General features: G+C 33.4%; 1 protein-coding gene across 50 annotated transcripts in view; it reads left to right on the top strand.

Annotated features, from left to right (window-relative positions):
• The window catches only part of Hr3 (nuclear hormone receptor 3 ROR-beta), a 138298-nt gene that overhangs the window by 97804 nt on the left and 28234 nt on the right, over window positions 1-12260 (top strand). For 16 of the 50 annotated variants that reach the window (XM_088196088.1, XM_088196055.1, XM_088196075.1 and 13 more), the window contains exons 2-3: window positions 9311-9518; window positions 9648-10048. The exons of 7 other annotated variants lie outside the window; for them this stretch is intronic. In XM_088196088.1, coding sequence (XP_088052214.1) covers window positions 9808-10048 — 241 coding nt within the window. In that variant the 5' untranslated portion in view covers window positions 9311-9518; window positions 9648-9807. Of the gene's footprint in view, window positions 1-9310; window positions 10049-12260 lie in introns of all 50 variants that reach the window. 27 more of the 50 variants (XM_088196092.1, XM_088196060.1, XM_088196079.1 and 24 more) reach the window with 3 other exon arrangements.

Raw genomic sequence — 12260 nt, 5'->3', positions numbered from 1 at the left:
ATATTGGCTCGAGCAAAAATTTGCGTATTACTCATTTTCAATTACCTTGGAGCGTTTGGTAGAAGTCATTTCAGAAAAGAATGACATTTGTACAGGTGTGGTGTCAAGTCGAAGTCCATCTCTTATAGGAAAATTTTTGATTTTAACTATTTTACCATAGCGTCACTTATATGCCACGGTTCAAGCAGAGAACAATGCCATTTTTTATTATCGCCTCTTATCGCCCTTTCTTCTCCTCGGCTGATAATCGCCTACATCTGCCGGCTGAGATAACGCGCAGCTATTGCGCTATCTGAGCGGTAAACACTGAAGTTGATAAGGGTTCATAGGAGTTTGTGGAATAATTCGTCACTTTTTGGCGTTTGACTCGTGTGATGTAAGTTGGCAAAAGGAGGAAAGCTTTCCTTGGAGCGGCGCCAATAAACTCACTTCTGGGGATCATCGCTCTGTCACTATCGTTCACACGTCAGTATTTCCTTTAGACAGGAAAGCGTTCATAATTCTAATGAATTACTTCATCAAAAAATCGTTCTTTGTTCATCGAGTATTCCTCAGATATATTTTATGCGTTGAAATGTGAAATAACACCTGTTTCCTCTGTCATCCAGGTGTCGCCGTGAAAAAAATCTTGTTAACGACGATCGTGTGTAATTATAGGGCTGAGTGCTTTAATTGGTATATTTCAACGAAATCCATCTATTTCTTATAAATATAATAACTTTTAGGAAATAATTAATTATGTACAATAACTAGTACATTCTCAATTTAATGCGGTTGAACTATTGACCCATAAGATTGTTGATTGTTATAAATATCTAAACACTTACAATTTTTGTATCAAGATATAAAGATAATCTGGTATCAACTAACATATTTTTTTCTACGTAAAAAACATATCCTCAAGTACTCAAGACAGTGGCATAGCTAGGGGGGAAGGGGAAGCGGACCGCCCCGGGCGACACTTGCTTGGGGGCGGCATTTTTGGCATGGAAGGACCGTTCGTATAGTGTGGTTCTTAAACTGAATTCACTAAAAAATATTTATCTACGAATAGCTAACTTGAATATAAAAAACAATAAATAACAGTTTAACAAATGCTGATTTTATGCTTCGACCGTTCATAAAATACCGCCGTTATACGTTGTACTTTTCTCTATAATATTTGTTTTTGGTTTTTGATAACACAGCTGAAGTCAATTCTAAAACTACAGATAATTCATTCTGTAATGTTTTCTGTTCTTAAATTTAAAATATGTACCATATTTTATATGAAAGACATGTGACATAATCACTAGTTTTTTCACATTTAATGGCACATATTCATTGAAGAATATGTGCCGTATTACTATTTACATTTTTGCCTCAAATTATATAGTTAGCTCCCAAAAAATAGTTATGCTCTTCATATTTTATAAATTGAAATAAACTAAATGATCATTAAAGATTAGGTTTTTCAAGATATTTCTAATCTCACGGATAATTATCGTGATGAATTCTTAAAATAGTGACATGTATTGATTGTTAGCTGTACTGATAGTTTATAATTAATAAAACATATGTCACAGATAGGGCCGGCCGGAGGTGCATACCGCACAGGCGGTCGCCTGTAGGCGCCAAAAATCAAATTAAAAGAATAAAATTTCATGAAATAATTTTAGAGCGACACAATGATAGTCTCGTGGTAATCATATATTTTACTTTCTTCACTTCATCGCTTTTTTATGCACACTTTGCATAGTTACTATTATATTCTTTGTTCTGTGGTTGCCATACAGTTGTTTTAAATTTAAAAAAGCTTGTAGTTCATTTTAATTACTATAATTTTTTAATTATTTGCCGGTAAAGTAGTATTGGTGTATGATATTTGAATGTATATTCGAAACGGAAGATTCATGAGATACATGTAGATCAATTGTCAGTTACCACGTTTCTTGTCTTAGGGTTTGAAAGTATATATATTTTTTATATTCCTCTGTTCTTTATAGATTCATATTGAATAGCAAAGTGAATTCATATTGAATAGCAAATTGTATGCCATATAAAAGCCTCTAAGATGGCATCAATATTTTCAAACATCTGGCACGGACCCACCTTTTTTATGCAGCGTTTTTTTTTATTTTAAAGAAATGAGAATTCTCGATTCAGCTTTTTTTTGAGAAATGGTTCTCGAGAAGAAACACTAGTACTATTATACAGAGTATATAAAAGATAAAAATCTTAAAATACAAATACCTTCATTTGACAGTAGACTTCTTTGACTCTCAAAAAGTAGTCTTCCAGAAGTTATACTCTGGTGACATGCTAATAAATAATACGACTCCATCATTTTTCTTGGATTGAGTTAAAATATGATGTGTGTCTTGCGCACCCACTCATCGATGTCCCCCAAAGGCTGCGCTCCTTTTCCGGGTGTCTCAGTTTGGGAAGCACTGCTGCGATTTCGCATCTTGTCCGCTAATAGGTCGCGTGTGTGTGCAAACAGCTGTGAGGGTATCCCGCGGGTCACTGCACTTGCATGGCCTTTGCACGCGCGCGTTGCACTCGTCAGCACGTGCGCGCCAGGACTCCCTCGTCCCATGTGGGGTGCTAGTAAGAAAAAAGTTTGAGATTCGCAGCTGGCGCGCGCGTGACTCAAACGACGGTTCTCACCTGAGATTTCTTGCTGTAGTCTTTCGAAGATGAGACATCGAACGATGACTTGTGTTGCGATTCATGATGAAATGATGCGCAATACCGAAAAGAAATTAATTTTTTAATTCTTTAGTGACATTTATTAAAAAGTATATTCTTCTTTTTTTTTACAAACTATTTCGTTTTGACTTATTGTTAGTACTTTCGGGATTATTAATTTAATTAATAGGTGCATATAAACGATAGAAAACACATACAGAGCTGCGGTCAACAATGCGCGCTCTAATCTTATGGAGGACGTAGTGGTACTGGCTTTTGACTGGCCTTCAAAGTGGACTCTACTCCGTGGATACAGCTTTAGGGAGTGCAGTATTTGATGCCAATGAGGTCCACTCTTCGGATGTGCCTTCTATGTGGCCCCAACCAGTCAAGGGCGAAGCCCCGGCGGCAGGCCCGAGGTTGTAGGTTCTCACTGTGGTGCACGATCTCATTTTTTTAGACCGTGAAAAACAGTTCTTATCTAGTTCCGAGAAGCTGTTTAACATGCACTTATGTGCATAGAAAATAAACATACTAAAATATCAACACCTTTATCTTTGCTATTGTACCCCCTTGTCATCATTTTAGTCTAATGCTTTATTTTTGAGTCGAATCGTTACTGAATATGAGAAGTGGATTCTTTACTTTTAACCCATCGGCCTACCTAACGCCCGATTCGGCTCACTATTTTGATTTTACCTTCAAAGAATAAATATAAAAATTAAAAGAAAAAAATAATTAACGTGAATATTATTAAATATGGTTTTCAGTTAGACGGGTTCAGTTTCACGCGACGTAAAAGTGGTTAGATGGCAATCAACTCCTAATTCCAACCCCGAGAACAGAATAATGTTATGCATTTGGTAGGATATGAAAGGCATAATTCATTATGAGTTATTGGATAATAGGCTAATAATTACGACAGACACATAGCGTGCTTAGTTAATTTGTTTAAAAGCGACTCAGATCATTAAAAAACCTTCCCTTATAAATTAAATTAGGGTAATTTTACACCAAGACAGCGCTCGTCTTCATGTATACAAGAAAACGATAGAAAAATCAATGTGTTTTCTAAGGAACTCTTTCCTCACCTACATTTAGATCTCTGCAACAGTTTTTAGGTGGAAAAAATATTTTATAAAAAATGAATTAAAGAATTTATTGCTTCCAAAAAATACATTTTTTTTTCGAATCTGATATAAAAAAAACGATTAATATGTAGAAAAAGACGGAAAGCATATAATTTAGTAAAAGTATTACACGTTTTAATCTATAACTCATTTAATTCGCATCTTAAAAAACACAGTTGTGTAACACCCTGATACATACATTTTTTTAATTAAACTTTTTGTATGGTATTGTTTATGTTTTTGACTGTAATGGGAGATGGTAGGGCTTGCGTATCGCGCCTTTTCTCTTTCTTAATATTTTATCTAAACATGGTATTATATATAATTGTATAGCTACGTAGTTCGTTTTTAAAATGTATAGAAATAATAAAGTTAGTTCAAAAATACTATTAAAAGCATAACTGTTGGTGTAACGTGCTATTATTGCGGTAAATGACCCATTTCATATTCAAAGCTCTTTGTCCAAGATCATAGATTTGCACGCTGAATCTGAAAGATAAATGATGTGCATGTTATCCATGCGGATTCATGTAGTGATTTTATGTTCTAATTTTGTTTAATGCATATTGAACGCCCTTACTAATTATAATAGTTTAAAACCATACAACCATGGTAACGTGCACAACAGCCGCTTATAAATTATGATTATATTGCCGTGGCTTACATTAATGAAAGTATCTGAGCTTTTTTACTATCTATCGTAGACTAAAACTGGCCGTTTAAAAGCCTGTGGAGCTTGTAAATATATTGTTTCAGTTTCTAATCCTGATTAGTCATATTATTTAAAAATCCTAACTGTAGAATTTTTCAAACAGGTACTGTGCCCAATACAACCTTAAAGTAATACATCAATAAAAAATTCCTCGTGATGTTTTTGTTTTTCTTTCTATAGCTTGAACAGTACACGCGATATAAGAATTTTAAAAATCGTTCGGTTTTTGGGCCACCTGTAAGTGAAATTACCGTATTTACGTACATTTGCATAGATTAATTGCCACTCCTATCCGAAACGTAAAAATAATGTCGCAATAAATATAGCAATACGAATTGGACGTATCACAATCCGCGAGACGGTTTTAAAAGAGACTTTGATATATTCGCGACATTGCCTACTATTAGCCCAACTCAAAAAGTTTTTTTTTTTGTGAAAATTCGCAAAATAAATAAACGCTTCTGGATGTATTTACGTGCTCGGTGTCAAAGACCTTTGACAAAATTTATTCAGTGTGAGGTAATGAGATACGATAGTGAGAGATGCGGTGGCTGCGTGTTATAGGACGATACCGAAAATGTAAAATGCATAATAATAGGACGTTGAACCGAACACGTCGAGAATTGCTAAACGCCTCATTTACATCCTTTTCGAAAGTAAATAAATGTGCGATGGAGTGTACGGTATCAAATTCCGCAAAGTCCTAGATTTTTAATGCGCGTGGATTTTTAACGAAAGCTCTCGAATATCTTCGATGGCTATAATACATTTCGTTCAATCTTTAACTTTTGACTCTCACTATTTGATTGATATGTATTGATAGATAAGTTTAATGTAAATTTCAGATTAGATAATAAAATTCTATCATATAAATATCGTATCTATGAAGATAATTCGAATCATGAAAATGTATTGATAATTAGATAATAACGTATACAATATACTATATATAGTAAAAAATATATATAAACGTTAATACAAATGTTATAAAAAGATTTAAATAAATTAGCCAAAATTTGTTCATTAGGAAAATCCTTCTACATGGTCTTTAACCTTTTGGGTAAATTTATACACATCTGTTAATTTGTTAGTATACACCTGGGAGTGAGTTAATTTTACGTATTTTTTCATAATTATTTCCGTTGCAATTTATTTATTATTATTTTATATTTCATTTATAGTAAATTATATATGAAATTTTGTAATTCTCAGTGTTTTAGTGCTTTGATTGAATTAACTACTGATTAGTATGTTTTAATAATTTAATTCAGCATTTTTCTATTATTAAAATTCGTTCATTTATTCCACATATGTTTTATATATTATTCGGCTTTTGTGGATTTTTTATATATCAGTTCAGAGACTCTCAAAATTTTTCATAAAATAATTATAAAATATTTTTTGTCATGTTCATTTAGTTAGTACTCAATTATTGGTATTATTTTCTATAAAAAATATTTACATTAAATCAAACATAATTTTTTTATGTAAACACGTTTTTTATTTATTATTTCTTCAGTTATATATGTATGTAAATACAGTGAAATCTCTTTGAACGAATCCCGAAATAACGAACTTCCCAGTATAACGAATCTTCAATTTGTCCCCGAAAAACTTTCATACAAAATATTTTCATTATAACGAATAACGTCTCAGTATAACGAACTTTTTTGATCTTGCCACAATATTTCTCCAAATTCAGTTCGTCCTTGACGTGGCTTGTGCCAGATGGGTTCACAAGTGACATTCAAGGTGTTTCGCTGACCCTCAAACTTTTTTTATAAAACAATTTTTTAACAAATTGTGTTCATTACAGTATACTTAAAAGTGGTCAATTTGCTATTTTGATGCTGTAGTAATATAGTAATTAAAAATTAAATAAATATATATCATCTTCCTTACATTCAATATAACGAATTTTTTTCTTTGGTCATTTGAGCTTCGCTATACTAAGATTTCACTGTATATTACTATATGCGGTAACTTAAAACAGTGAAAGATCGACCACCGTACATGTACGGCGATACCAATTAAATTTAAATTGAATGAGATTTTATTGCTCTTGATTTTATTGACAAGCGCAAAAATCGCTTTAATGGCGTATAGGTAGAGGCGAGCTTAATTTATTCCGTTGCAACATAACAGGTGTTAGCCCAATATGTTTAAATGGGGTAAACACGATCAACAACTACTAAGTAAGTAGTAAGACACCTGATTGAATTCAGTGATATATATTTTATTAATTATAAACTGTTATTACAGTTTAAATTAATAAATTCACAACCGATTTTATTTTATTTATTCATCACGATATCAGTAGGATTAGGAAAATCTAGGAAAACTTAATATATCGTTATATCAAAATATAATTGTATAATAATCATTAATTTCGATCTCCCAGAAATGATAAAAATATAATATTACTATGGTCAATATGGTAGTTGAACTCAGATATTTCGGATATTAGTCTATAGCAATAATAACCAAAGGGGCTACATTCGATTACTGTAATAGAATTTCTGCCATTTTTTAATACATATATGATATTATCTATGAGTTCTTTATTATACATGTTTTTACACTTAATATTATTTAACCTTTCTAATGCCGCGAGAACATTTTATCGCTCGATGTAGTCACGACTCTAGTCTAGTGCCGCGCGAGACTGTTTCTCTTTGGCAAGATACTATTACTTAGGCTAAGAAAAATGCATTACAAGCCGTGTTGAGTTTATAGAGTTACTTATGAAGAAACATTAAAAATTATGATAATTTGAGTAGCAAGTTTTAAAACCACGAAAACAATATTTGTTTTCTTGAGCGACGCCAGCGCTTGTAACTACGTCCATACATAAATTACGTATTTTTTTTAAATCTAAAAATACGCATCACTGTGCTGGTAGATATGTAGTACACATTGCGGCACAAAATCGGTTAAATTTTACCCGTTAAACTAGAAAAAATTAGAAAAATCTAATAGATGATAATCGTTTGGAATTAAAATTATATAATAATTAATAATTTCGATCCCCATTAAGCGATGAAAACATTGAAAAACACAAAGGTTCATATGAGATTCAAAACTAGGTCTTTCAGATATTAGTCATTACTATACCACTGGTCTATTGCATTAATTATTTTTCTGAATTATTTTTTTATACGTTGCTATGCTACATTAGCAGATTTATAATAATAAATGCTAATAATACTTTTTGGATTGTATATATAATTATATAACTTACTTTCTGGAATCTTCAATTTCGATTCAAATTTGTTAAGATTTGATTATAATTAAGCCATTAAATTATACAATGTAATAATTGGAAATACCATTTCCATCAGTATTAACGACAGGCTACGCCCAGTAGTGTAGCTAGTGGGGACTGCTCCGGGCGGCACTTTCTTGGGGGCGGCATTTTCGCGATGGAAGGACCGTTTGTGTAGTGTGCTTCTTAATCCGATTGTTCCAAAAAATACATCTATATCTACGAATAGCTAAGAGCAAAGTCGAATATGTGAAAACGATAAAAAAAAGGTTGGCCGGTCGAAAAATTTGGCTAGTTTCTAAAAATCGTGAAGTTACACCATTAACATATTTCATTGAACTTGACAATTTTTTTTTTTTACATTAATTTTATAAGCATATAATATGTGAATGGTATATAGTATAGTTGGAGTGGGGTAGGTTAAAGTTTTGCCATATTAATGAACATACATATGTACATTAAGTTACAGATTTCTAGGAAGGTCAGATTTTGTATTAGATAATTGTACGGGGGGCATTCCCAGGCGGCATAAACCCTATCTACACCCCTTCATAAATTTATAAAAAAATAATAATTGTATCTCTATAATTATTAATTTATGAAATATTTTCTAGAAATGTCTCACTGCGTGGCAGGTATATTTTTACATGAAAACATCAGATGTTTCACCCCAAACTTACATTATTTTTCAAACCACCCAATAAGATTTTTTATAATCTAAATTTTGGATATTATTTTCTCAGGAGGAATTAATAAGATTCTAAAATAATTGGTTATATATAGAAAGTGTGTATAATATATTCTAGTTTATTTTAATAATAAAAAATGCTTTAAGCATATACAGGGGACGAATAAAGTATTGAGTTTTATAAGTAGTATGTTGAAATGTTTGTTGTAATTGGCCAGAAAATATTTTAATGATACATACAGATCATAAATAACATAATAATAACATAAAAAATAGTAATAGTGATATTTGTAGTCAATACTTTTTTAGTGGGACCTTTGTGACAGTAATTGTACAGTACCCATGCTTTTTAAGGTTGATTAACATTATATCAGAGGTGTAGGGCAGAGATGTGTAGACTACACGCGCTTTTTGAAGCTGTTATCACCACTGTTTCTACTATTTCTTACCGTATTTTGATTTATAATGAACTGTTTGGTGATTTTAGTGTTAAGCGATGGTATTTGAAAAGCGATAAAGAACTCGTAATTACCGTTGTTTGATCCCGCACATGTACTATTGTAATAATCTAAAGAGGTGTATTTGCTCGTCGCTTTAATGGCGCAACGTGTCATCGCGGCCAGATATCGGAGATAGTAGTTTATCGGTCATAGTACATTAACCTGTCGATGTGTGTGTGTGTGTGTTACGTATTTTATTTTTGGTCAGAAGCTAGTTTTTTACGCGATTTCGCCACGCGCGGTCGCGTGACGCCACTGCTCTCATACGATGCGCGGTCAAAGGCGACGACTGTTTGTTTTTATTTAAAAAAATACTAATAATCAAATGCTATATAACAATTGCAGATCAGTGCTTGTGTGTGATAAAAAGTGCCTTTAGTGAACCAAAAAAATGTGCAAATTTAAACAATTTTCGCGAGTGAGAGGAAGTTGAATTTCTTACTTTCGAAGTTCCATAAGCTCATCATTTCGAATCGTTTTTGCAAAGCAAATTATTAATTTAGTTTCTATTACATAGTTTTCATATTAGATTCATTTAAATAACGTAATATATGTAATTATATTTTTATTATACTTATTCCAAATTTATCATACATTCTTTTTTTTTTTTTTTGCTGTAAACTCGTTTGTTTTAATAATTTGTTACTGCAAAATTCTTCCCCATTTGATGTGCGATTTGCAGTGATGAGCGGCCGCTTTTAGGACAAGTGATCTATAACTGAATCTCGCCTCGAGCTAAGTGACGGTGCCATAGATTTAGAGAAGGTTGTGATATAGTTTAAGAATGAGGTGTAGAGATAGTGTCGGAAAGAAGGTAACGCAGGCTAGATAGTTCAGATGTCATGGATCCAAATCAATTCCATGAATTGTTCGGGTCCCAATGGCCGCCCGATTGCCTGGGGCCGGGCGGGTCCTCGCAAGGGCCCCCAGGTCCGCCGCAGGGCCCGCCGCCTCTACAGGGGACTCCGCCCGCCCCCAAAAGAGAAGCGCCCGACAGCACGACCCCTCCGCCCGTCGATGGATCCTACGGATCACCGGTACCTGGAATGTATATTGACAAGAAGGGTCCTAATTCCATCAGAGGTAACTAGAAGACTAGAATATGAATAATACATAAAATAAAGGTTGAAGCCATTGTTCTTCAACACTACAACAATTTTACACTAATTTTTGCAACAATTTATATGTAAAATTACACGATTATTTCAACTGCATCATTAGTTATCTTTTAAAAAAAATTAATTACATTTTACATTAATTACAAACATAGTTTTGAGCTCTAAATAAAAAGCGAAAATTTATGTTTTAAAATTGCTCAACAATAAAAATGCTATTCAAAAAGATTTTTTTAAATTAAGAGTTTTGAAACTATTGTGTAATTATATATGTATGTAAAAACAGAATTGTTTAAAATCACTCGAGCTTAACAATAAAAAAACAATTGTTTTACAATTAATTTTATTATAAAAAGTGCTAGTAGATGTCTAGCATATATTCTTATTTTTCGTCGTTTTGATTATCACTAAGTAAAATGCAAATCCATCCTATTTCTTATGCGCCTTACGTCAGTTATATACTTTTTATTCGTCTCTTCAGTAGCTTTTTCATGCATATTTAAGGCAGTATTTGGTACTCTTTCTCAAACACTACACTATCTGTCTAAAAGTAGGAAAACACGCGCTGTAGTCCAATACCTGGTACGCTTACTAATAACACGTTGGATGGTGAGACCGCGCCTAGCGCGTTCATTTTTACACAGTATCGATGCACACAACGCGCCAGGCGCGTTGTGCCCCAGAATACAGTCTTTTAATAGTTATTTGTAATTTATGTAAAAAATTGTGCAAATAATTCAAAATTTTAATTATTATGATTATTGTATGAATATACCTTTACCTCACTTGGCGTAATTTTGACCATTGCATACGTGTCTACAAATATAAGTGATCCAACTTGAGTTTCTGAACTTTTTTTATCAAACGAAAATTTGATGTATAATATTTCTTTAATTATTAAAAATAATAGCAATTAAATGGCCGCCTCTAGACCTATGTATATTGCAGCAGACAATACTTTCGATGACTTTTTCGTACATTTCGGGTGGTATAACTTGCCGAATGTTGGTTTTTAGGTGCTCCACCGTTTCGGGTTAATCGGCGTAGACACGAATCTTAGCGTAACTTTACAAAAAAATTCAACGGCGTTAAATTTCATGATATTGGCGGCCAGTTGGTGTCACAAAAACGTGAAATAATGCGTCATGGGAACTTTTCATGCAAAACATCCTACGTGTGGCATGTTTTGCTGGAACCATGTTTCTTCCACATCAATATCTTCGATTTCGTGCTAAAAATAATCGAATATCAAGCGTCTATAGCGCTCACCATTGACTGTTGCAGTCTGACTTTCATTGTTTTCAAAAATGTAAGACACAATGACGCCGCCTGACCAAAATTTGCACCATATAGTCACTTTTTGGCCATGTAATTTGTTTCTTATGAATCACATGAGAATTTTCCTGGCCCTATATGCGGCAATTTAGCTTATTAATATACAAAGAGAGATGTGCCATCAGAGAAGATTTTATTTGAAAAATAAGCATCTTCTTCCTGCTGCTCTAGCACCCAATCTGCGTAAATTTTTCGCTGTCCATGGTCTTCAGGTTTTAGTTCTTGTGTTATTTGCATTTTATACGGGTGTAAGTGTAAGTCCAGATGCAAAATGCGCCAAAAGGAGTCACAAGAAAAGCGACACAAATTTTTTGAAATTTTGTTATAATTTGACTACCGCTGCTGTATTTTATGGCAGAAATCTCAAATCATTGTAGAAAAAACGGCCAAAAGTTCAAACGAAATGGCGGTCAAAACGATACCTCATGCATCCTATTTGCAATTTAACCTTAAAATAAATAAATAAAAAATCGTTAAATTTAAATTTTGCGAACGGGTCGAAAGGTCAACGTTTTGCAATGTTTATATGTGTATGTAGAAATACGCGTAAGTTTATACACGATTTAGATACAGCGATCACGAAAAAATATACTATATCAAGAAAGGGGTCTCGACCCCCGAATCCGTCTTTGTCGTCACTTATCAACGCCAATCTGACTCATGCGGCCCACCCAGGACATTGAACTTGGGCTGCGCGGAGACACGAGGAAAAGAAAATGGCCAAACCCGCCTCGAGGTCCGAAGGGATTGATCCCGAAACACGTTTCGTGAGCCTCGCCCCTCCCTTCCCTGCCACTATCCCTCCTTCGGTTTGTTCCTGTCGAAGTAATGACACCCCTGCTGTC

The sequence above is a fragment of the Plectrocnemia conspersa genome, unplaced genomic scaffold (assembly GCF_051122295.1).
Source record: "Plectrocnemia conspersa isolate PC_06_02 unplaced genomic scaffold, ASM5112229v1 ptg000010l, whole genome shotgun sequence".
Taxonomy (NCBI): Eukaryota; Metazoa; Arthropoda; class Insecta; order Trichoptera; family Polycentropodidae; genus Plectrocnemia; species Plectrocnemia conspersa.
This window is presented reverse-complemented; position numbering and strand designations above follow the sequence as displayed.